This window comes from Haplochromis burtoni, unplaced genomic scaffold (genome assembly GCF_018398535.1).
Source record: "Haplochromis burtoni strain Fernald_Lab_line unplaced genomic scaffold, NCSU_Asbu1 Contig_245, whole genome shotgun sequence".
In the NCBI taxonomy this organism is placed as follows: Eukaryota; Metazoa; Chordata; class Actinopteri; order Cichliformes; family Cichlidae; genus Haplochromis; species Haplochromis burtoni.
Genome location: NW_024582606.1, coordinates 113636 through 138019, shown reverse-complemented (window position 1 = coordinate 138019; position 24384 = coordinate 113636). Strand labels below are relative to the sequence as shown.

Here is a 24384-nt window from a genome sequence, read left to right as displayed (position 1 = left end):
CATCTGGCAGAGTGTGTGAAAGGGGTAGGAAATACGTAGCTTGTTTCAGCTGCTTGAACCGCCGCTGTAGGGAAAAGCACCTACTGTGGGGTATGTACTTGTTAGCATGCCTGAAATACTCACTGAGTAAGGCTCCACAGTCGCAGCAAGCAGACTGTTTTTCCCACCCTGCAGTGGAAAGGCAGCCACTGCCCACACAGTCCAATGTCTCCATACTTTAGATCACAAGAAGTACACAACATCTAAACAGCCTCCAGCCAGACACAAAAACTGTTTTCCAACCGACACTACTCCCTACCCAGGGTGAGAGAGACTGTTCTGTACCTTAATTCAATGTTTTTTTTAAGATTTTTCAAAACCTGCAGTTTCCTTTGGGGAAAAAAAAAATCATAATAAGGAATGATTAAAATTGTAGCTATGATTAGCTGACCCGCAAAGCTAGATAATTAGCATTCCTCAAATGAGTATTTACTTGCTTTCCTGCATTTCATAACATTTTAGACTGAGTGTGTGCGACTGCTGATGAGCCAAACAAAGCTGCTTTTAGACTTCACACTGCGCCGGGGTAACTTTTAGATGAGAATTTAGATCACAGACATTTTAAAAGAGACACCACAATAAATATCAGAGAAGATCTTAAGTCCTACATAACAACATGACAAATACCTGACACCATACAGCATCAAATCCAACTCAAATCATGGATTACTGAAGTCACTGATTTCCATGCATGTTTCTACAACAAACCATTGCTGATCAACCAGGCCATCTGTGCGCACCGTGCCTCATACTCCAGGAGCTGCTTCACAGAACCGCTATTAAAACTAAATAGGCAACACATGATTGATGATTTGAACGGCTTGGCAACGACGCAGAGATAATCTGATGGTTGCCTAAAGACCTCATAAACTTTCAATACACCCAAGCGTTAGGGCTTTGAAGTGCTTTACAATGGGAGATGACTAATTGCTCGAGTTGCAGGCCTTGCAGAATGGAGAGCCCGGAAGAGGGATCTTAATGATTGCTCATTATAAGTCTAAACAAGGACACTCATTAGCGGAGCTTTATTAGCAGATGTTACAGGCTTATTTAGACGCTGCGTGTTAACTGGGGCCATGCTGACAGACAGGCAACGAGGTGTCAAAGTCCATAAGGCAGATGTCTGCGTAAAGACGGCTTCATTATGACTGATTATGGGCAAAGGAACGTCAAAGACAGACCACAGCGATGGGAAGTAGTCAACATCACACTCATGAGCATTATGATTTGCTCATTAAAGAGTTAAAGAAAATCCCACATGAGCTGTCACAGTCAGTGCAACAGAGCTTCCTGCACTCTGTAATCATTATGACATTAAACATGGCTCCAGCATCCATTTAAATGGGATAAAATAACATGACCAGCTAAGGCTAATTTACCATTTATCGAATGACTGAAGCATAAAGGGGAGATGCCCCCGAGGTACAATCGGTGACTGCTACTGGAACTGTGACAGTGCAACATCATCACCAACATCATGTGAAGCAAACACAGCAATAATTTTGTCACAATATGCCATGAAGTCCAAATACAATCAAACATAAACAAAATTGGTTTTCTAAAGTATGAAAAAAATGTTATTTTTGATATCCACTTAACACCCTTCTTCACCCAATCTGGAGTCATTAAAAGGAGATGCAGAGAGGAGAAGGTCAGAGCCTATCCCAGCTGTCACAGCACAAGATGTGAGGTCTGTCTGCTCAGTCATCACAAGGCTAACACAGAGAGGCGGACTCATTGCCACACCTACAGCCACTTTAGACTCACCGACTAAACTAGCATGCATGTCTTTGGGCTGTGGGAGGAAGACTCAAGCTCCACACAGCAAAGTCCCCAGAGAGCCAGCAGGTTTAAATCAAGAACATTTATACTGGGAATCTCATTTTTTCCACCTAAAAAGATTACCAAGGTAACTTGTGCTGAACACAGAGGTTCGGTTTAAAATCTACAGGAAGTGCCACATTGTCACAGAATCACATGTTCTAAAAGTGATCTAGATCTCAGCTGACAGGAAAAATTGCATATTCATAACGTGTTTAAATGAGGCTTTCTGAGCTCTAATGCATGAAACACCATCGCTTAAGCAATAAAACCAAAACAACATTTTCCTGGGAACATTAAGACAATCGCTCCCACGTTTTCCATGTTAAATTAGAACTGTGTCTGTGATTATATGTTGAATCCAACCTCTTCTTCTGCTCAAATTTCTGAGTTATCCTTAAAAAACAATCACACTAAAGGGGTAAAGCAAATACATGACAGAAGGGTCAAACAATGTGTCAAAACCCCTTAAGTGCGCTCACATTCTGAAGCAGAAACAAAGAAATCACATCACATCCTGAATTAACTACAGACGTCGTGTTACCAACTATGTCTCCAATAAAAAAATCGTAAGACCACTACTTCTGTGTCAAGCTGACCTTGCTGAATGAAAAGCTCCATACTGCCTTATTCTGTCTCCATGTTATCTTTCAGATACATCACACATTTCTAAGAGTTATCTTTTGTACACGACGTTCTGAATGTATTCTGTGACCATGGCAGACAGATAGCTTGTGTCTACAAATATTCTACGGCTACAATCCCTCTTTGTCAGAAACATGCAGACTGCTGTCATGCTGTCTGTACTTTTGTCTGACCCCTTTGCAAAGGTAAACAAAACTCACACAGACAACCAGAATGTGTGCACCTCAATTTATTTCAGATTTCCACAAGTCTTGATTAGGGTCTAAGGCTCTGTAAGGCCAGTAAATGCAAAGAAAGCATGGCTGTAGTAAACTATGTACATACATAATACAGTCTACAACCTTAGCATTTACCAAAAGTACCACTTGTAAGTTGTGTTCACATAGACACCTCAAACAGACATTTCATAGCATGCTGCTGCCACATTTTTGCTTTGATATTTCATTCCCCATGGTGAATATCTTAAAGGTTCAGTAAGTTTTCTTTGGTTTTTTTATACATTGATTCGTGCATTATTACATCTTCCAGCAAACTGATGCCTTTTAATAAACTTAGAAAGAATCCATAAAGCTAACGTGCTGCCCCAACATCTCACATACAGTGGGCAGGATGGACACCGCCGTTCCATTTAATCACATTTTATGTATGTAGCTATACACCGGCCACAATCATAGTATGACTCAGAAGTTATTTGTGATCTTTAAATGAAAAGTATCCATTTCAAGCTATACATGACCATTTAACATCTATCTGTGCATATTTTCATCATCTCTTTCTCATCATGTCTCTCTCATTCATCTCTACCACAGCCTCTTCCTCCTCACCTCAAGCCCTGAACGGAAGTCGGGCTGAAACACATAAAACCGTGCTTATGTATTCCCAATATTACTGCAGTTCTTTTTTTTTCTTTTTCTTTTTTTATTGTCAGCAGATTAGACGTGCGACCCTCCTGTCTCCAGACAGCTGACAACAAGCCAGCTAAACAACAACAGCTGGTTATGAGCTAACATCATCCCAGCTAAACTAGGAAAGCAGTTAATTGGTCACAAATAAAATCTGCAGCCTGACAAAGCACCCAAACACACAGCCAGGCTCCTACAAAAAGAAAAACGGGGCCATATAACAAGTGAATATGTGCAACGGGACAGTGACAGGTTCTCCCAAGTACTTGAAACACTCTGTGTATCCCTCCACACAGGGACACTGTGTTTCATACCAGAGGTCTTGTGTCTGAATCGTCATTCAGTCTACGAATCCTCCTCGCAGCTCCTATTCAGTTTCTGGATTATTGGAAATTATGGTATAATTCAGTGGTTAATATCAGCAGGTTAGATGTTTGATACTGAAAAGAAATGTTGCATGTTTTTTTTTTTAACAAGAAGCTTTTTTTTTTTTAAACAATGGAAAAGACAACAGTTGCTTTTTCCCCCTCTTGCCTCATCGAGTGCTGATATTTTATTCATTGCAGAGTGAGAGACATTCACAAGCAGGAACTTTACAAAGGGGGAGGTGGTCCTCTGGTACCCAATTAAAGCAGCTAAAACACCCAAGCAAGCTTTTGATTCGCGTCATACTGTTAATGCTGTGCGACCTACCTTTATCTATGTCGAACTTTGCCTTTTCCCTTCCATCCTCTATAATTCTTCCAGGAAGAGTTAGCCTGAAAATCAAATATTACGTCCCTTTTAAGTTCAACATTGCGATTAAAAAAAACAAACAAACACTCTGAATATTAATTTAGGCGCGGTGTAGGTGGTGCCATTTGAAACAATTAACTGTACATTGCTTAACTCACCTCAGAAAGTAGGGCTTTGCAAAAAACTTTAAATCTGTTCCATCAATGTAAAGGTCAAAGTCTGACGTTCTGGTGTAGGGCACACGGATGCTGAGGATCAGGTGGTCAGGCTCTTGGCTCAGGTCAAACGCAGGCGTTATCATCTTGAATGATGATGTAATACTGCTCTGCAGCATAAATTACAGAAATGACATAAGCGTCAATTTCACTGTATAGGAATGCATGCCCGACCGTGTTAACACGGGGCAGCTGATTATAGCATGCCACCTGGTGGATAACTTTATTAAATGTTGCTGACCACGTGACCAGACCACGTACGTCCCACTGACGGTGAAAACTGTCAACACAGGTCACGTCAAACATAACGGGCAGCTTCTTGTATCTTTAGTAACTTACAAAAGGGGTCTTTATGGTGGCTTAATGCTAGCTTTTAAGTCCTCCTTCATGTTTTCGGTCGCCTAGACGCAGTATCACACCAAACTACGTTAAAGAAATCTGGACATTTAAACTGGTACTGCTTTTTGGCAAACACGTGAGATCTCTAAATTTTGCCTTATCATGTTCTTGAAGCTGGAATGAAAAACTTGTCGCCGGTGTGACAGCTGAAATTAATTTCTTAATCATCTGTAAGCAATTCATTAACGTGACATTACCGCAGTCTAAGAGCGAAATTATGAATTGGGTATGTACATACACAGTGTATAAACAATAAACATTTTTTTATTCAAAAACTTGTTGTTTATTAGCTTTCTAACTGCCCGAATTTAACCTCACACCATAACAATTACGCGACATTAAGTGGTAGTCAAAGAGGCAAGTGCGGTGTTGATAATCTTTATGCCAAACAATTTTGACAAATTTTTAAACGAAGTTCCGCTCGTGGTTAGCATGCTACTAGCCTGTATAGCAAGCTAACACATGTCTGTGGCTGCTGTAGCACGCAGCAGTACTAGCCGCTACAACACGACTTTTAATCTGCTGTATTTATTGAAAATTGACTTGCGAATACGTTCAAGTAAATCGCTGATACAACGCATGTTGAAAAAAAGTTAACACGCAGCCACACTCACCCCAAATACTGTGACTTATCCCAAAAAGCAGTGCTGGCAGCTCTTTGATGTGGCGTCCATCTTTTACCGTAATACAGAGTTGAAAACGGCAGTTAAAAAGTGCTGATTTTAAAAAATCATTACTGTCAACAGTTGAAATGAAAAATCTAAGGTTTTGTCAGAAGATGACATAATCAATTTATTTAAAATAATTTATAACTTATAAATTAGTAGATATATGCTGAAATTGGGGACAATGAGGACATTTAGCCACTCTTGATACTTTAATTAATATTATTATTTCAAATATTAAAATTAATAATAATAATAATAATAATAATAATAATAATAATAATAATAATAAGCAGTTACATTATTATTATTATTATTAAGTGACGCACATGTTTATCTATTTTTCATTCCCTTAATTTTGGACATGATGAAAGCCTCCACTGTAGGTGGTGTGACACAAAGAGAAACACTCCCTGACAAGGGAGTGTTTCTCTGCAAACTTGTAAGTATTCTAGCAGTTCATTTTTGTTTGTCCTCTTCTATCCCCAGTCATCTGAAGCACTTTTAGCTAAGCGTGGTTTTAAATACAGGATCTGTGAAACCCAAAGTCAGAGCTGATTTAACTTTCATTAATGGTTTTACATTAAATGTCTATGTAAAATAAATACATAAATAACGAACACAAAGACAAGGATTCTGCCCATCATACACAAGAAAGAGAGCAGCACGAATCTTTAAATTGAATATTTAACCCTCAGTTCTAGTGTAGCACCGCGAGTTAAATTCGCCGAAAATTTGCATCCCCTGAATGAAATTACTCCCATGGCCAAATCAGCATCTAGTCTGACACCATCGTTAATCTATTGCATTCATTAAGATTTAAGCATAAGCATTAGCATTGCCTTAGGAAGGTAAGCTGTGGCGTAATAAAACAGACAGACATTTCAGATACTTTAGGTCTGGTCGAAATATCGTGTGGCGCTATTACTTCAATCATTACGGCAAGGCTGGGGAAGCCACGCCTCCGCCGTATAATCCTCTATGGACGATGAGAAGCAGCACTCCGCTCTCCATCATCATCTGCGGAAAAATGCGAGCGGGGAGCGGTAAGAAAATGTCAGCTCGCGCTGCCCTCCCTCCGCCGCAGACATGAGCGCAGTCCCGACCGCCTCTTCCAACCGCAACAAGTTGCTCTCACCATGCGGATCCACTGCAAAGTAGTTGTGATCGCCGTGTGTTTCGGAGTTTTCTTACTTTTGTACTTTTTGGGGGGCAACGCCGCGGATGATCCGCTGTTGAAAGAAGTTGGAGAGGAGCCGGAGGAGGACAGCAGCTCTTCCCAGTCGCCCTCCCAGCTCGAGCACAACGTTGTTGCAAAGTTTCCGAGGAAATCGCCCGCAGGAGTCGGCGTGCGTCCGGAAGAGCCTCTTAAGGGACGAAAACAGGGGAGACCAATTAGTAGAGGGGCCAGCGTGAATGCAAAGAGGTGAGGAGTGAGGGGGGTGGGGGGTGTTTCCGTTTAAGAGCCGATTTCCTCAAGGCTCTCCCTAAATGAACGTCTCCGCTTTCTCATCCCCATCTTTCCTAGCCTCTGGGAAGTTTCAAAGTGAGGGTGTCGGGTTATAATCGTGCTTTGAGTGAGCCTTATCCTCATCTATCAAACTGCCTACGTTGTGCTCAAGGACGCAGGCTTCACAAAAGCCAGATCTTTTAAGGGACACCCCATCATGCATCTGCTGGGCTGCTTTTCGCTGTTGCAGACATGAGTTTCTCAAGTATGTGGCTGAAATATGGCCAGAGAGCTTGACTGATGTGGTTAGGTGGAAGTGTTGTCAGTATTTGCAAAGAGGAGATCAAACACAAAGCACAACAGGATGATGAATTGTCACGTGAGCTCAACATCTCGATCATTTGTGCCTTATTATGTGTGAAAGCAGGGCATGGTCTCAGTCCTCTGTTGGTGTTAAAGGGGGTAAAAGGTCACCTTGAAAGACACAAAGTGCACTTCATAAAGGCTGCTACTGTGTACGGAGCAGCCCGGGCTCCCATTTGGTTTCACTTGAACATGAGTCAGACATTATGGGAAGTAGTCTGCTAGAACTATTTACAGAAAAGCTTATCGGGTGTGCTTTTTATTTTTGTTCGTTACAAAGAAGCTGCCACAAAGACAGATGACCTGAATAAATCAGCACCGTGGCAGTATCTCAGATATCGGCAGCTGCTATTCGTGTTTAAGATTGAGGGCATTTTGTCTTCCAGCTTTCTAATTTCAGCCTTGCATTTCCTCCTGTCTTGCATGCCAGCTGTGCCATAATGGCCACTATGTGGCCGTGGAGATTACCCACGCTGGCAGGCTGCTGTAATATGTATTCCACTCCATAGCCGTACTCAAGGTTGGGGACACTGTTCGGCAGATAAAAGCCATCAAGGCGTTACGCCGTGAAAGGACCTTTGCGTCTTTGCAGAAACCACGCTCCTCCATGTGTGCTGCACGCTGATAAGGAAGATGGGGTGGAAGGGGTCACCGGTGGCCATTAAACAAACACGAACAGGTTGGAAAATGCTCAAGACTGACTGCTGCGATTAGGGGAAGAGCACTGAGCATCTTTGCCAGAACCTCTAAAAAAACAACTTTGTTTTGTCTCATTGCTCAAGCTGAGAGTATCAGACCAGAGGACTGGGAACAATTGGGAGTAGTTTTCAGGTCTGCAGACACACTTTGCAGACTGTAAAGCTCTGATAGTGAATCATAACGACACAAACGGAGAGTTAAGTTAACACTCTCTTTTATTACAACTGTCTGTTCAATCCATGCTTCATAACTTGTATCTCTCCCTTTGTTTGCGAGTCTGAACCGCTGAACAGATTTCCTGTGCAGCTTTCTTATTAGACAAACATGCCTTTTTTTTTCCTAATCATATAATTTCCTCTTGACACATCACACCGTTTCCTGTGGCCAAAAATAGCGAAGAACGTCCTCTATGTCGCCCCAACCCACACGTACTGGAGGCTATAATGCGTTGTTGTCTTTATCACTTCAAACGCCCAACGCTTGCGAGGTCCACACACCCAAAATGTGAAGTGTTTTTCTTTTTTTTTTACAATTTTTAAACAGAGCGTGATTGGTTAATGTGCCCCCCACCCTCAGCTTAATTAAAAGCAGAATTGGGGTTTAGTTCCAGGCTCTGTGACTTACGATCCTTACCTGTAACTTTCCCGTTCCGTCACTCTGACGTCTTCATTACCATCAGCGTGTGTTCCAGATGCTTTGTTGCACTGCGTTAAAGCGTGAATCTGCAGGGTGAGACTGGTGTTGATACTCTGTGTCGAAACAAATCCCCTGCCCTGTCACTTCAGATATAGCTAAGCAGCATTCTTCCCAGTAAAGAAGTCACTGCCTTGCGGTGGCATTATGCATAGCTATAAAAATGTCATCTTGCATGACTGAGCACTCACTCAGCTCGGAGTGGTTTTTGAAATCTCCCTGCTTGCCTGTGCAGCCGACGTGGCTGGAGAGGGTGCTTGTGTGAGCCTCATCGGAGGGAGTTTTGCCTCTCTTTTAGTTTGGCTAACTCACTTTTAAATTGCCAGTAAATGAGTCATTCTGAGGCAGAAAGATAGCGTGGGGCTGGGTAAAATCCCTCATCTGTAAAGAGCTGGGTTTGAAAGTCATAGCTTTGAACTTGACAACAACAACAAAAATAAAGATAATAAATGATTAATAATAGAAGCATTTACTGAGCACTAAGCTGATTCATTGATCAGCCAAGCTGCAAAAACTTTGATCTACTGGGATGAGTAGGACTCTGATGCCAGATGTTTGCTTTGTATTCGTTTCTGGCAGTTTGACATTATAGGGAAAAAAATCTTTTATACCTTTACACAACTCAATAAAGCTATTTGAAGATGTCACTTTGGGCTCAGGGAGGTGGTGATTGGTGTATTCAACTCATTTTTGGAAGTTTTCGTGTGCACATTCCAGCTTTCACAGAAAGTCCTTTATCTTTTAACGTCAACCCCGCATTTGCATTTATTTTCATGACTGACTACGCTGTTAATCGCATTTACACATGCCAAAGTTAGAAAAACGGATATTTGTGGTAGTTTTCACTTTCACTTCATTTCCAAAGTGTCTTTGAGCTGCAGGGGTGTATGATACACAGGCAGTCATGGCATAGGAACTTACCATGCTGGTGTTTGATGGTTGTTATCACTGTAAAAGAGGTGTTTGCGTGGTGCTTTTTTGGTTCTTATATACCACTGGTTTCTCTTACTGGTAAAAGTTAAATAAACATTTCATATATGCTTAAAGATCTGGGATGTTCTGATATGAGATGGAGATACCTGGTGTAAAGATCTCACCAAACACTCATTTGCTAAACTCTCTACTAACATCCATCAGCCGTATCACTCTGCTGAAGGAAGCAGCAGCATACCCATGACATATCTATCACTACCACCTCATCTCCTGAAGCTATAGGCCAGGGACAAGATGTGTATTTCCAACGTTTAGTGCAGTGTGGAAAATCTCACCATTAGACGTCCATAGATTACAGAGTGTAGTCGTAGCTACAGTAGGATCACCATTACTCTTTAGTGAGCCCTTTTAGTCTGGAGGAGGTAAAAGGAGTCGAGGAGTCAGCGAAGCTCGCTTCTGTGCACTGACAGATATACTGATGTTGAGGATATACTCAACGTTTTCTGTCAGTAAGCGCTGGTGTTTTTGTCAGTGTTAGCTGCTGTTTGCTGGTGTTAGTGGGTCTAACATTGCTGGACTTGGAAACTTCAAGAACTCACACAGTATGAGAATGTAATCAAACAGTTGTAATCAAGCTGTTTTTGTTATTTAGTCGACTTAACGTCAGCTGCTCGGAGATGGAACGGTCACATGTCCAATCTGCTGACAATAACTGTCGTTTTCGTGTGTTAGAGCCCCGACTTCAGTTCAGGAGATGAGGCTTGAGGTGAGGAGGAAGAGCGTGACGTTTTATCCAGATGCCAGCCATGTTGTTTCTGTCCTTTGCATTTTGATTTTCAGATGATAAACCATTGGTATGATCCTTCGTATTCTGAGTCTGAAGGTGCAGGCTTGCATTAAAACTTGCCTCCATGCACACAAACGCCTACAAGTTCTGCTCTCTTCCGCCTTTGGTGTTCTACGCATTTGACCTGCATGTAGGCGCGTATATAAAACATGATTAGGCAGAATGGCAGTGTACTTTTAGTACCAGTCCAAAGCAGAGATAAATGGAGAGGGTTGTGTCATGGAGTGCATTTGGCATAAAATCTTAGCTATATCAAACATGTGGTTCATAAAATATGAAGAAGAAGATTCAGTATGGCATGAAATAAGCAACTTACTGTTTACAGACATCAATCCGAGGACCCCAAGTCCTTTTTCAACCACCTTTTGCAACCATCTTGCCATTTTGGTTATTAGACATTTGTGAGGTGGCTTCAGTTTTCAGACCCAGAAGCCTTTTCCTTCTTTTTAACCGTCTATGTGTGGGAATCACATCACAGTCCCAATGTCCCCACTTTTTTTAAAATCTATTAGAAATGTCCATATTTAGTACCAGTGCATCCTACTGGTGTATAATACTTTGATTTGCATTTGCAATTTAACTTTAGAGAACTTGGTCAAGGTTTGTGGTGGACACAGAAAAGAGGTTATGATGATGGCAGCAGTGCGTGCGTGCCGCTCTCTGTTCGGGTTTTTTTGCATCGGCCTCTCTGATGAATCTCTTACTGGGTTTTAGAGTTTGTGAAAGTGAATATCTCCGGCCTGAGTCAGCGCGTTTTGGTCGTTTAAGAACTGCGCTGACACGTTGCATGTTTATTTTAGCACGTTCGGCTCAGCATGCTGATGAATGCAAATGTTCTGAGAGGGCAGCTGAAATGAACACATAAAACCAGATTCTTGTGGCAGCTGCGTCAGTGATTGTTCATTCTGAGGTTTTCTTCTGTTTTCTCTTGTGCCCCAGCTGAATAACATTCAAGCAAAGAATCCAGCGGATCAGCCCCGAGAAGTAGCTCTGGCACTCTCTGTCGTATAGTCTCAACTTTAATCAGCTGAATTCTGTTTAACCACTTTGAGACGGGCTTCTTCAAACCAATGCGAACACATCGGTCAGAAGTCCACCAAACAGAGTTACATTCGGATTAATTAAATGTCTTCAAGGTGTTCTCTGGGACATCGCTTGTACATTTTTCTTTTATCTCTAGAGGCGCTGCCTTTTTCCTCTCCTTGCGTGCTTTCAAAGGGTCGGTGGTGGTGCCTTTGTAGGCGAAGGGTTCCTCTTGTGCCTGCTATGCAGCCGATAAGGAATTCAAGTCCTTTTGTACCTCGTCTGTGCTTTTTGACTGCTTCCAGATGTGAGGAGCGGTGCCATGACACAAACCATTATGTGAGCAGCCCATGCTTAATGTGGCAAACACATTATTAATGTATTTTTTATGTGGGTTTTTTTTTGTCTTGTCATTCAGGTTTATGCAAAAAAGCCTTTATTTATTTTGCATGACTAAGTGCAACGCGATTGCATCCTTGCAGGGGATAGGGACTGCATTTTTCTGTGGGGAAATGGGTTGTGTGTTCAACAACTTTGACAGAACATCAGCCCCTGAAGCGTGGCGGACAGATTTCTCAGCACCTTCTCGTTCATCCTAATCTGCAGTTCATCATTGTCCCGCACCCATGCAGAAAACGAAGTGTCACGCTTGAGGACTGCCCCGCAACCCACCTGTCGAGTTTCACTCTTCTCCCTTCCTATCCATTTTATGCTAGGCTCCCGCTTGTTTCAGACGCAGAGGAAATGCATGTCTTCTACAACTGTCTTCTCCATTTTGCCTTCCCCAGCTCTCCTCCTCAAAGAAAAAAACAAGCAAAAAAAGCTATATGTTGAAACAAAAGGTTCTTTGTTCTTTTATTCGTGCCAGACTTTTTCCTCTTTGGCTATGTCAACATTCATGTTGAAGGTATTGTTATCACAAGCGGCCCCATGTAGTGCTTACACAGAAGAAAAATAGATGATGTTGACCTTAACTTTAGGCTGCCCCATTACATAAATGTTTCCCTATCATAGAGCAGGCTAGGCCGCGCTGCTCTGCAGAGAGAGCGCTTAAACCCGATAAAGAACCCCCTTCCCTTTGAACATGGAAGAGCAAAGTCCAGTCGCAGAGGTAGTCGTGTGTGAAGGTGTTTGTTAAATGATATACTGAGGCGCACATGTAACATGACTGAGAAAAATAGTTGACCTTTCATTTCAATAGGAGGATGGCTGCTTGTTATTTTTTTTAAATTCTTCACTTCCTCCTGTTGTCATCCATATAAATCCCAAATGATGTTTTTGTTGTTGAAGTAAGAAGCCGGTACTATTAATACTGACATCCATACAAGTGGCAAAAAGAGCTTAAGGCTGAATGCATTTGTTTTTTAACAGATATAATTATTCCCAGTATCACCCAGACGATTTGCACCGACTTTAAAAAGATAACAGCAGGAATAGAAACAAAACACGCTGTAATGAAGGGAAAGTGGAATCACAACCTTTTACTCAATACGCTTGCATCATTCACCTGAATCTAACCTTGCTTAAACGTTATATGGTGTGATGTTATTGCTTCTTCTATTCTTTTTTAAAGCTTTGATTATTGATTCAGTTCAGTTTGTGGGTATTAATTTATGCACAGCTCTCTTAAAGTCTAGGTCTGTCAGGTTGAGCTCTGGACTTTAACTGGGACATTGCAACACTTTGATTCTTTTCTTTTTCAGCCAGTTGTAGATTTGCTGCTGTGCTTGGGGTCACCGGCCTACTGCATGACCCAATTTCAGTCAAGCTTTAGCTGTCAGATAGTTGGCCTCACATTTGCCTCGATTTGTTCAGTCTTTTGATAAATGTGCTAACATGTTAACCAAGGCCTTTAGTGTCTGAATTTGGGGGTTTTTTTGTTGGGTTTTTTGTATTTTCTCTGAGCCTGGGATGAATTTGCTGAAGTGTGGACTCCTGGAAAGGTTGTGCCATTGTTTTAACACACATCTGAATGTTTGCTCCCAGCAAACTGTCAAAACTTGTGCTTTTATAGAGGCACTCACTGCGCTATGTATTTGATTAGCAACACCTGCTAATCAAATGTAAACAACTCCTATGTAAGCAGTGAGGGTATACTTAGTTTTCTTTATAACAGGACTACACAGTACATCTTTTGAAAACGCTGTTTTTCACTTGACTGTGGGTCTCTCAAGTTTTTTTTTTTTGGTGTGGTTTGTGTGCAGCTAGCTTGGTAGCCATTGAGTGTGGTAGAAAACAAACGGTAATATCTTCAGTAAAAACCTTTAGCTGAATAAATAAATGACAGAATGAATCTAAAAATCTCAAATTGGGTTGATGCAGTGTTTTGTTGTTGTTGTTTTTTTTTATTTGTTTTAAAGTCGGGTTTTGCAAATCTTCTTTGTGAAATATTAGAAAACCACTCTGTTGTTAACAGACCCTATTGTGCCCTGAATATTTAGACATTTTAAAAAATGCTTTTTTCTATAACATAAAGGATATTTTTAAATACCCAGTGTGGCTAAATCAAACTGCTGAAGCAGCCTTCATGCTAAACACTGGAGCTAAGTGGAGGTGACGCTAAAGCTCGAGGTTAGCATTTTATTTCTGGCATTTGCATACTTTCATTGAAAATTTAACATTTTTACTTTAATTTATACAGCACCAAATCACAACAACGTTTGCTTTAAGGCATAAATGTGAATATTATCTTGCTCAACAAAAACCTAGCATCAAATTGGTGATGAACTATGTTCCAGCAGTACAATTACGTAAGGTTTATAAGGTTAAAAAAACTTAGACTTATCTTAATAATTATTATCTGTTTATTCACTTATGGGCTTCCCCACCAAGTAAAAAGTGTCGTGCTTAAGTATAATATTATTTTGGGGGTATTTTCATAAATGGTGTTCATGGGGATATATGTGTAGTTATAACCAAAAGCCATCAGTTTATGTTGGCTTACAAGAAATATAAATATAGGTGTCAGCTTTCCAAAGACCATATGGGTTGGAGCTCTTGTGGAAGTCTGAAATTATGGCGTCCGTTTCAGTAATTTCATTTTTCTGTGTATGTTTTGGTTCCACTGTGCTGTGGTCCATCTGTTGAGCACAAATTGCTCTTCACAGGCTCTGCAGCTTGCAGGCCAATTTGCTGGCGATGAGTGAGGGGAACAAGGTTTGTGATTGTCAGCACATACACCCCCACTCCGCCCAAACGTGTGGCCTTGGCCCATTGAAATCTAAAACGGACAGCTAGGTGGAGGAAAAACTCGACATCCGGCACATCTTTTGTTGCAATTACTGCCAGCTTTTGATCTCGATATAGTAATTTCATTATACTGAGGTGTTATTGTTTTTCTTTTATACAAGACTGCCAGTGCTTCATCTTCTACATTTACTCTTTTCTAGTAAACCACGGAGTAATGTAGCCCGACCTGTAACCAGGCGCACCAAGGCGGAGGACGTCATGCATTTGGCCGTGGTGGCTTGTGGGAACCGTCTGAACGAGACCCTCACCATGGTAAAGTCAGCCCTCCTGTTCAGCTTAAAGAAGATCAAGTTTCACATTTTTGCTGAGGACCCCTTGGCCCTGCAGTTTAAAGAAAGGGTAAGAACCCTGTAATGTGTTTTGAGCCAAAAACCTGTATTTTCAATGCACCTTGCTGTCTGCTTTGCTGTTCAGGATCTTACTCAGATTTTTGAGCTACCACAGCACATGTTAAACACTCCTCCTTTCTTTGTAATAGATGACACCGAGATCACAGCAGTTGTAACTCGGAGCCTCTCTTAGACTCACTCTTGTACCCTTTTATCTCAAGGCCGGGGCGTAATATATCACCGAGACACGCTGCGTTATTCCGCCTCCCCCCGCCTCAAAGTCACCTTTACGGAGGTGCGTTGGCGTGACTTTGATTAGTTCCACTGATACTGTAACTAACAGCCTTTTAACATTGCTTCAATTGATGGGCCACAAATATCAGCAGAAGTACCTTTAAACAGCTTTAAATCTTAATCCTAAAAGCCCCGTGAGCCAGCGTTCCTGTGTGCGGTGAATCACTGCCATGTGTTGAAAATTCCCATGAGGGGGGAGGGGGGAGTCGTGGTAGCTGAGGCCTGTAATAATGTGACACATATGCCAGAAAGGAGCCACAGGAAAGGTTAGTCTCACCTCCCTTGATCTCTTATCCTCCTCCTGCTTGTGGCGCTCTCTCTGTCTCTCGCTCTTCCCAGGGCCAAACTGTTGAACTGGTGATTATGGAGAGATTTAACGCCTAACTGGTCGGATAACGCGAGCTTCAGCGAACCTCGCCATGTTTTAAGATGGTGCCTTCCCTTGTTTAGATTATTGCGTTTTAATAAAATAGCAGCTGGTTGCTGCACGCGTACCGAAAAGAGCCAATCAGCAGCCGGAGACGTGACTTCATTGTTTGAAATGGCCACCTGCACAAGCTGATAAGTCTGTGAAAAGAGCAAAAGGGAGATTAGCTTTCAGTCTAATTGTTGTTTATCCTGACTCTTTCTCACGCAGCCTGCCTTACTCAAAGTCAGTTAGACCCTTTTTTTGGCGTAACACACCGCATGTTGCTTTACTTTCAGCTGAACCAGTGGCCTCGCTCTGTCGCAGCCAAGTTCCAGTACAGAATCTACTCCATCTCCTTCTCGGTGGGAAACGCTGACGAGTGGAAGAAGCTCTTCAAGCCCTGCGCTGCTCAGAGACTCTTCCTCCCTGTAAGCCTGCCACACTTATCTCACCTAATATCCCCACCATGCTTAATGTCATTAGCTGGTGTTAAGAAAAAATGTTAATCCATCTCTTTTCTACTTAAACAATCTTATTACCCTCTTCACTGGATGATTACAGCTAGATACTGGCTTGTTTATTGATGATTTCATACCTTCTCAGCAGCAATTATGTAACAAATAAGAATTCCCCAGAGAACAAATCCAGTAATTCCATCAAGTGAGGCTCATGCCGCCTATTGATTTCCTTTTTCTGACACGGTTCATTGCAGTAACAGCCAGCGTTCTTACCATGTAATGAACATGTGGCAGATCAATAGGTGTTTTTTTTTCTCTTGCTGCAAGGCAATCAATAGACATTCACTATTCACTTTATTAGGAACACCTACTGAGCACCTTTCTATTGTCTCTTCAGTAATCTGAATTAAATAGAACATGCCTCTTGATTCAGTGTTATCACATATTTCCATATATGTTACAGTTACAGTTAACATATCATGTACCAGCTACTACATATTGATAATGTGTGGCATAAACCAACGGTCCTCAACCCCTGGGCCATGGACTGGTACTGGTCCATGAGTCGTTTGGTACTGGGCCGCGAGAGTTGAGGCTCAGGTGTGACATTTATGGTTTTCAGGGTTTTTATCAGTTTTTATTGTTATTTTTTTTCGTTTTTATCGTTAACTCGGTTTCCCTGGGTCTTTTCCCGTGTGTTATGAATAAATCTTTTTTTCGGTACCGGTACTGGTTTTATTTTGTTGTATTTATCCGCGACACCTTAAAGGCCAGTCCGTGAAAATATTGTCGGACATAAACTGGTCCGTTGGTGCAAAAAAGGTTGGGGACCGCTGGCATAAATATTGTATTTCCGTCTAAAATTGTACTTCCAGGTCATCTTGAAGGACGTGGACTCTTTACTCTACGTGGACACTGATGTGCTGTTTCTGCGCCCTATGGATGATATCTGGAATCTACTGAAGTCCTTCAACAGGACGCAGCTGGCAGCGATGGCCCCAGAGCACGAGGTACCCAAGATTGGCTGGTACAGCCGGTTTGCCCGCCACCCTTTCTACGGAGTCACGGGCGTCAACTCTGGTGTCATGCTGATGAATCTCACACGGATCCGCAGCACGCTGTTCAAAGTAAGGTCAAAACAGTACTATTTCCCCACACTCTGATCGGTAGAAAGCTAAAGTGGGCTGCAATTTCCTATTTGCATTCTGAAGGGCTGTTTCCTTGAGCTCAAGTGACAGGCAGAGTGCTATGAGTGGGCTGTGATTAAAGCTTTCCAGATTACCATGACAGCATCACAGACTTCTGCCCTCAGAACTCAATTTAACAGCTCTAATACTGGCAGCAGATTGCACATGGAAGCGGGAATGTAAATGTGCTCCGCCTTTGATGATTTTTTTATTTATTTTTTTTAATGCTCCTCTTAAGCTGTTCTTTTTATTAATCCTTGTATTTCAGAACAGTATGATCCCTACTGGCCTGTCTTGGGAGGATCTTCTTCATCCACTCTACCAGAAATACAAGAACCATATCACCTGGGGAGATCAGGACCTCCTCAATATCATCTTCCACTACAACCCAGGTACAAGCTCCTTTTTCAAGTGTGTGTGTGTGTTTGTCTGTATACATAAGAAATGCATTAATTGCACTATGTTACGTTATGTTTAAGGCCTAATCCAAACTGCTTATCCATGCATATGAGTGCACTTTGAAATACCAGTCTGCAGACAGCCCAAACAACAGCTTCTCACCATCAACATGTTTCCAAAAATTGCATCTTATTTTCACTTTTGCTAAAGTCTGCTTCATGAATCTGGCTGTGTAAACACCAAGGCTGCAGGCGAAAGCAGACTGAGATCCAGCTGCAGCCGCCAGATGTAGGCATCAAATGCTCAGAGCCGTCAGCAGAGCTGGCATCATTCGCATTTGCTCAGAGCCAAATGGAGTGTCTTGTTTTTGTATATTAAGCGCTTTGTGTTCTCTGCTGTCTGAGTATATTCATATATTCATGTTGGTCCATCAGCGTTTTTCTGATCTGTGTTTTTCTTGGTGAGGAAACTTTTTCTCCTGGTAGTAGCGTACATACCAATCAAGGACCTCATGTTCTTTAAGCTAATGCACCACTATTGAGGGTTCAGAACAAATAAGTTAATCAATATTTGTGTTTCTTTTTCTATTGATTTTTATCATGCAATTCAATGATCAGCTCCTCTATTACAGCAGAAGCAGGTTTTTTGTTCTTTGTGCTGACATTAAAACGATCTATTTTCCCAACTCTGTTTATTCTATAATCTTCTGGTATGTCTGGATGCATATTTAGTTTTTCCTTCAAGAAACGCATTGATGCAATTACCTGATTAAGAAATAAACCATTTCATCGTTTCCCCCCTCCAGAGCGTCTATTCATCTTTCCATGCCAGTGGAACTACAGACCTGACCACTGTATGTACGGTAGTAACTGCAAAGGGGCTGAAGAGGAAGGCGTGTCCATCCTCCATGGCAACCGTGGCGTATATCATGATGACAAGCAGCCAGCGTTTAAAGTAGTCTATGATGCAATCCATAATGTGAGTATCCCAGGAGGATCTGAAAGTCATGTGTGAATTATGCTTCTGAGGGAAATCTTAAATTACATTTATCCCTACGCCACAACCTCTTACGTAACGTTATCAGTTCAGTTTTATTTACATAGTGCCAAATCGCAACAGCAGTTGCCTCAAGGTGCTTTATATTGTACAGTAAACACCCTACAGTAATACAAAGAAAACCAGAAAAATAAAAAACAATAATCAACAACAACAACAATGACCCCCTGTGAGCAAGAGCTTTAGCAACAGTGGGAAGAAAAAACTCCCTTTTAACAGGAAGACACCTCCAGCAGAATTTGGCTAAGGAAGGAGCGGCCATCTGCCGCGCCCGGTTGGTGTGAGGGGAGGAAGATGGAATAAAGACACACTGTGGAAGACAGCCAGAGATGATTAATAACTAATAAATAACTGATAACTAATAAGAAAAATTTTTAGCAGTCTTGTAGGACTGGGACATGTTGGTGTTTTGAAGGAACCTGACGTGCACCTCCTGAGAAATGCAGCTACACATCAGGTTGCAGCATACCACAATGGTTTGAATAGCATGGAAGGTTGTGGTGTGGGGATTAAAAGGAGTTTCCAGTTCCTACATTAGTTAGGATGTTGATTTCACACATATAAATCAAGCTTTACTGACTCAGTATGGCAGTGATGCACAGTGCCCTACTACTGGACATAGTGAATCGCAGGGCTAACACATAGACACAGACAACCATTCGCACTCACATTTACACCTTTGGGCAATTTACACTTTCCAATTAACCTATCGCCACTAACTACATGTCTTTGGACTGTGGGAGGAAGCCAGAGTACCAGGAAAGAACCCATGCAAACTCCACCCCGGCCTGATGGTGGAATTGGACTCAGGACCTTCTTGCTGTGAGGCAACGGTGCTAACCACATGATCCGTCAATATGTGCAGGCAATCAGCTGACCTCATTTTTGGGGCACATAATGTTGCTGAATCTGATCTGAAGCAATGACAGGTCATAGCACTTCCACCACAGGCTCATGTGGTAGTTGTTGGAAAATACCTCAAATTCATTGGAGCAAAACACACATTCAGGTAGATGCACTTGCTCAGTACAAATTTCCATTGTGCTGCAATAAGGCCTGAAAGCTGTAGCATAGCTTGGCGTCATGATTGGAGGAATACTTGCTTAGCTCTGATAAAGCTGCTAAAATACAGAGTGGAAGTCATGCAAATGAAAATGTGTCCAAACAAGCTGCTAAAGGAGCAATTCTACATATAAGTGTGTGTAGACCTGTTTCTGTAGCAGCATTGTTTAGCTCAGAAAAAAAGAACAGCTATGACTATTTATTTTGTGATTTCAAATTCTCTCCCCTTGCACTCATGAAACAATCTGGGTCAGTTTAAAATTAGAATTTGTTTTCTCCGGCAGCAGAGTCGGTTCCCCCCCTGCTCTGCTGAGATAAGCCTCTTAAAGACGAGCAGGGTCATAATTTATGATTAATACCGAGGCCCGCCCCACCCCTGCCAACCGAATGTGTAAATATCATTTAGCCTATGATATGTTCTAGATCAAACAAAAAAAAAACGCGCAAACGCACAAAACTTTGGGTTTGGAACTGACATGGGCCGATGTCTCCGTCTCTGCAGTTTCCCTTTGAGGACAACATGTTCCAGTCGCTCTTCTACCCCATCCAGACCAAGTTCCTGGAGACGGTCAACACGCTCTGTGGTCGGATTCCCCAAGTCTTCCTCAAGCAGATCGAAAAGACAATGAGGAAGGTGTTTGAGGACAAAGTGGTCCGCCACGTCAGGCCACATAAATAACTGATGGAGAAAGTGGGTGTCCCCGTGGATTCTCAGATGAAACTGGTGGCTCTGCATTTGCAGTGTTCAGCGCATGACACTTTCTGGAATAAGGGTCTCATGAACATGATGAGATGGTGATCAGTAATCACCCTATGCATACAGTGCTGGTCAGTGACGTCGCCGAATAGGTTTGCCTTATAACCGTCTTTATTTTGACGTCACAAGTGATGTAACGTATAAGAATGTTGGAAAACTAGAAAGTATCAGCTCATCTCAAGTGTGTAAGACAAATTTAAGCCGTGTTTTTGTCAAGATTTGTACAAAGGTGTCTTGTCTTTTTTTACTTTTCCTCTCAAGCATTTGAAGTTCTCCTCCTAACCATTAGGGAGATGTGTATGTGCTACACAGAGTCAACTTTGGACAGCGTTACTACCTTGAAGTAGTAGATTTATAAACCACTCCTCTAAAATTGTGAATGTTTTATCAGCAAATAACTTGAAGTGTGAATCTGTGTAAATGAGTTTGTGGTCTGTTTTGCAGTTGCCAAATGCCGCTGACAGTATTACACACAGCACAGCAGAAGAAATGTAGACTTTTGTGTTAAATACTGAATGTCACAATGCACTTTGACATTAGGACTGGAAGGTTGTTGTTGTTGCACATATGTCTCCATTAGATACAACACGACTCGACTGAAATCAAAACCAAAAGTGCTAGATTTTGGAAAAAAAGGAAGAAAAAAAAAAGGTGTCAAACCACAGCAGATCATGTACCGTATGAATATTCATGTCTGACGTTTTCTTTCCTGGCAGAAGAAAATAAGTGCTGTAGATTTGTGTGTTTGAGAGAGTCTCCGAGCCTGTAATCTGATGTGTGGTGTACGTACCATGTGATCAATGATGAACGCATGGGCTGTATATTTTAAAGTTGCTTTTAAAGGGGTATAAAGCGCCAAATGTATCAAATCATTCAACCTGGAAACTGAATAGCTGTACACTCAGCGTGTGTTTCTTAATAAAACAATGCAATGTCCTGAGTTTACCTTAGCCTCATTTATGCTCATATAGTCTTGGTGAAAAGAACGTACCGCATCTGTCAGTTCTGAGGTTTTTACACATCACAACATCATAAAAGAAAAAAAAAGTATCTAATTCTGAGCAGGTCTTAAAGTAAGGACAGGAACATGTGACATATCACTGTGTTGTTTATTTAACAAAAATGAAGCCAAAAGGCAGAAGCCGTGTGTGAAAAAATTGAGTAGCAGTAATAACTTCCTGTGCGACTCCGACATCGTTGTGGAGGACTTATGGCCCAGTTTTCATTACAGTGTTGCTTCAGTTCAGAGGTTTGCACACTTCTGTTAATTTCAGTACGTTTCAGGTCTGAACTTTGACTTGGCATTTAAAACACCTTGATTCTTTTCTCTTTCAGCCATTCTCTGATCCTGTTCCAGGATCCAGTTTAGGCTAAGCTTCAGTTGTTGGAGATGGTCTTGACTCTGTAATACTTTGGTATGCAGAGGAGTTAACAGTCTGCTCAATGACTGGGACTTCAAAACAACCCCAAATCATCACCCCTCCAACACCATGCTTGAGAGCTGGTATTAGGTGCTTTGTTTGGTGTTTGCTGTACCTTGTGGTCAAAAATCTCCACTTTGGTCTCATCTGTCTAAGAGACAGTGTTCCAGAAGTCTTATAGTTTGTTCAGATACAATCTTCCAAACATCAGCTGTGCTGCCTTGTTTTTCTTTGCAGAACAATTAGAAAAAAACTAAACAAGTGTCTTTTTCTAATTGTACTGCAATGAGCTTTAGTATTTAACATGCTAACTGAGGCCTGTAGAGATACAGCTTGGTTTTTTTTAACTTCCTCCAAGCATTGCACATTCTGTTTTGGGGTGAATTTGGGATGTGCACTCAGTGGAAGACTGGTAGCTGTAATGAATGTTTTCCACTGGTAAATAATCTTTCTTACAATTATTTGTAAATGGTGCTCTCCATCAGTCTTGGAAGGGACCAATTGCTACTATAAGAACATTGCTGATCTCAGACCAGCAAACTGCCAAAACTTATATATAGGTTGCTGATGATCAATGATCAAATGCATTTCATTAGCAGCACCTGGCCACTAGAAAGCAGTAAGGGTGTCCTTAGTTTTTATACAGTGCGTCTACATTTTGGCCTTATTTTTGTTAATAACACGGTATAATAATATGTCATGTGTTGTTGTTCATCTCATTTTAAGACCTATTAAAGACCAGATAGTTTTAATTATGTCCTAATACAAATGTTTGTTGTTGCTTTTTTGTGTGTGTTTGTTTGTTTTCACCATGACTGCATAATAATCAATTGTGTTTTAATATGTTTGAAACAATAAACGGGGATGAATTATATTCTTTAAATGGTGACAGAGAGAGTACAGACGATGGTTACTGAAGATTTGTTTCAACAAGATCAGTAAGTATCTGATGTCAGTATATTTTGATCCAAATATGATAATACAGCCCAATCTTAGCGATTTGAAAGTGAAGCTAACACTCACCTAACTCTATCGTGTGTGTCAAACTCAAGGCCCGGAGACCTTTTAACCCACTTATCAGGGCTCCAGAAACCTGAAAAAAGTAGATTGTGGTTTGTTGCTTATCATGTGCCTTTTTTCACACTTGAAGGCTATATTGCATATGTAAACAAGCGTCTACACGATGAAATATCTTTTTTCTTTTCCCTTTTAAATGGCAGTTTCTCTTAAGATTTGAGATGCCATGTCTGGGCCCTTAACAAATATGTAAAGAAATAAAGATTGATTGTTTTGTTTTTACATGAGGATATATTTCTTTACCTCCCATACTTTGTAAATGGTAACTGGTATTCTTGAATAAATCATATAATGGTAAGCAATATGTTGAAAATTATTTACAGAGGCCATTGCGTGCATAGACCAATTGGATATAAGAAGAATATATGAGACAATAAACAATATTATCAAGGATTTCTTAAATTATGGACATTTTCTCAGTCAGAGTATTGTTTCAAACCTTCCAGTGACTTATGAATCAGTAATCATCCAAGACCTCCCAGAATATGCAAAACATATTGCTGGAATATATTGTCATTGGCAGGGATGGTGTTAATTAAAGAATGTCAGCTGTCAAACTCACATATACACATCTGGTCCTTTATGTGTTCACAGCTTCACAGTGGGTAAACCTAAATTTGACACCCCTCCTAAATTTAGTCTAAATTTAACTTAAGATACAAAATCTATATTTAGAATCGACATTTTAAATTGTCAGGTATCATAACTAATGATTCAGAAAAATATCTTTGTAAATATTCTCTGTATGCAAATGGTGATGAGTGCCTCTCAGTCCCAGATTGTATCTGTGCATAGCATCTTAATGTATCGATATTTCACATGCAGCATCTTTTTATGTTCAGTGTACTTTTATAGAAATCATTCTGATTCACTTGTTATTAAAAAATTATACAGCTGATCTTGAATTTCCCACGTCTATATGTGTATATCATAATGTTACATAACGCAAATAGATTGGCATTCAGCCAACCATGCATTTTTTCACGTTTAAAAAGAAATGCACATGCATTGTATTGGATAGCATAAATCCAAAACTTGTGCTGATAAAGACATTTAATTACAAGTTTGGTTCACATTTTTCTGATATACTTTTTTATGTTTAAGATGAATTTGTTTTGGTATAAATTCTGTTTAAAGTCTATATTGTGTTAAAAGAATGTCGCCCCTTAAAACATTGTCTCATTTTCTCCGTCTGTTTGTGTAAATCCACCTCCATTCATAAGTGGAGCGCTTGTCTCCCCCCGTGTGTTTCAGCGA

The 24384-nt window shown here is 41.1% G+C and overlaps 2 protein-coding genes across 4 annotated transcripts in view; one reads left to right on the top strand and one right to left on the bottom strand.

The window, feature by feature from the left end:
* The window catches only part of shq1 (SHQ1, H/ACA ribonucleoprotein assembly factor), a 45975-nt gene extending 39277 nt beyond the window's left edge, over positions 1–6698 (bottom strand). Inside the window, exons 1-3 of one of the 3 annotated variants that reach the window (XM_005943842.2) lie at positions 6616–6698; positions 4301–4467; positions 4101–4165 (exon numbers count right to left, since the gene is read on the bottom strand). In XM_005943842.2, the coding sequence (XP_005943904.1) occupies positions 4101–4165; positions 4301–4443 (208 nt within the window). In that variant the 5' untranslated portion in view covers positions 4444–4467; positions 6616–6698. Of the gene's footprint in view, positions 1–4100; positions 4166–4300; positions 4468–5370; positions 5529–6615 lie in introns of those variants that run through there. The other 2 variants (XM_005943843.3, XM_005943841.2) reach the window with 2 other exon arrangements.
* Positions 6395–21569, top strand: gxylt2 (glucoside xylosyltransferase 2). The gene is made up of 7 exons (XM_005943844.3): positions 6395–6847; positions 14819–15017; positions 16007–16138; positions 17044–17295; positions 17624–17747; positions 18560–18732; positions 20375–21569. Exons 1-7 carry the CDS (start codon positions 6561–6563, stop codon positions 20549–20551), a joined length of 1344 nt encoding a protein of 447 aa, XP_005943906.1. The 5' UTR covers positions 6395–6560; the 3' UTR covers positions 20552–21569.
* The last annotated feature ends 2815 nt before the right edge of the window (positions 21570–24384 follow it).

Excerpts from the sequence above, each read along its gene's own strand:
- gxylt2 (XM_005943844.3), top strand. The coding sequence starts at position 6,561 with ATGCGGATCCACTGCAAAGTAGTTGTGATCGCCGTGTGTTTCGGAGTT. Across the intron at positions 17,296-17,623 it reads TCCGCAGCACGCTGTTCAAA|AACAGTATGATCCCTACTGG; the intron begins GTAAGGTCAAAA and ends CTTGTATTTCAG. Across the intron at positions 18,733-20,374 it reads TCTATGATGCAATCCATAAT|TTTCCCTTTGAGGACAACAT; the intron begins GTGAGTATCCCA and ends CCGTCTCTGCAG.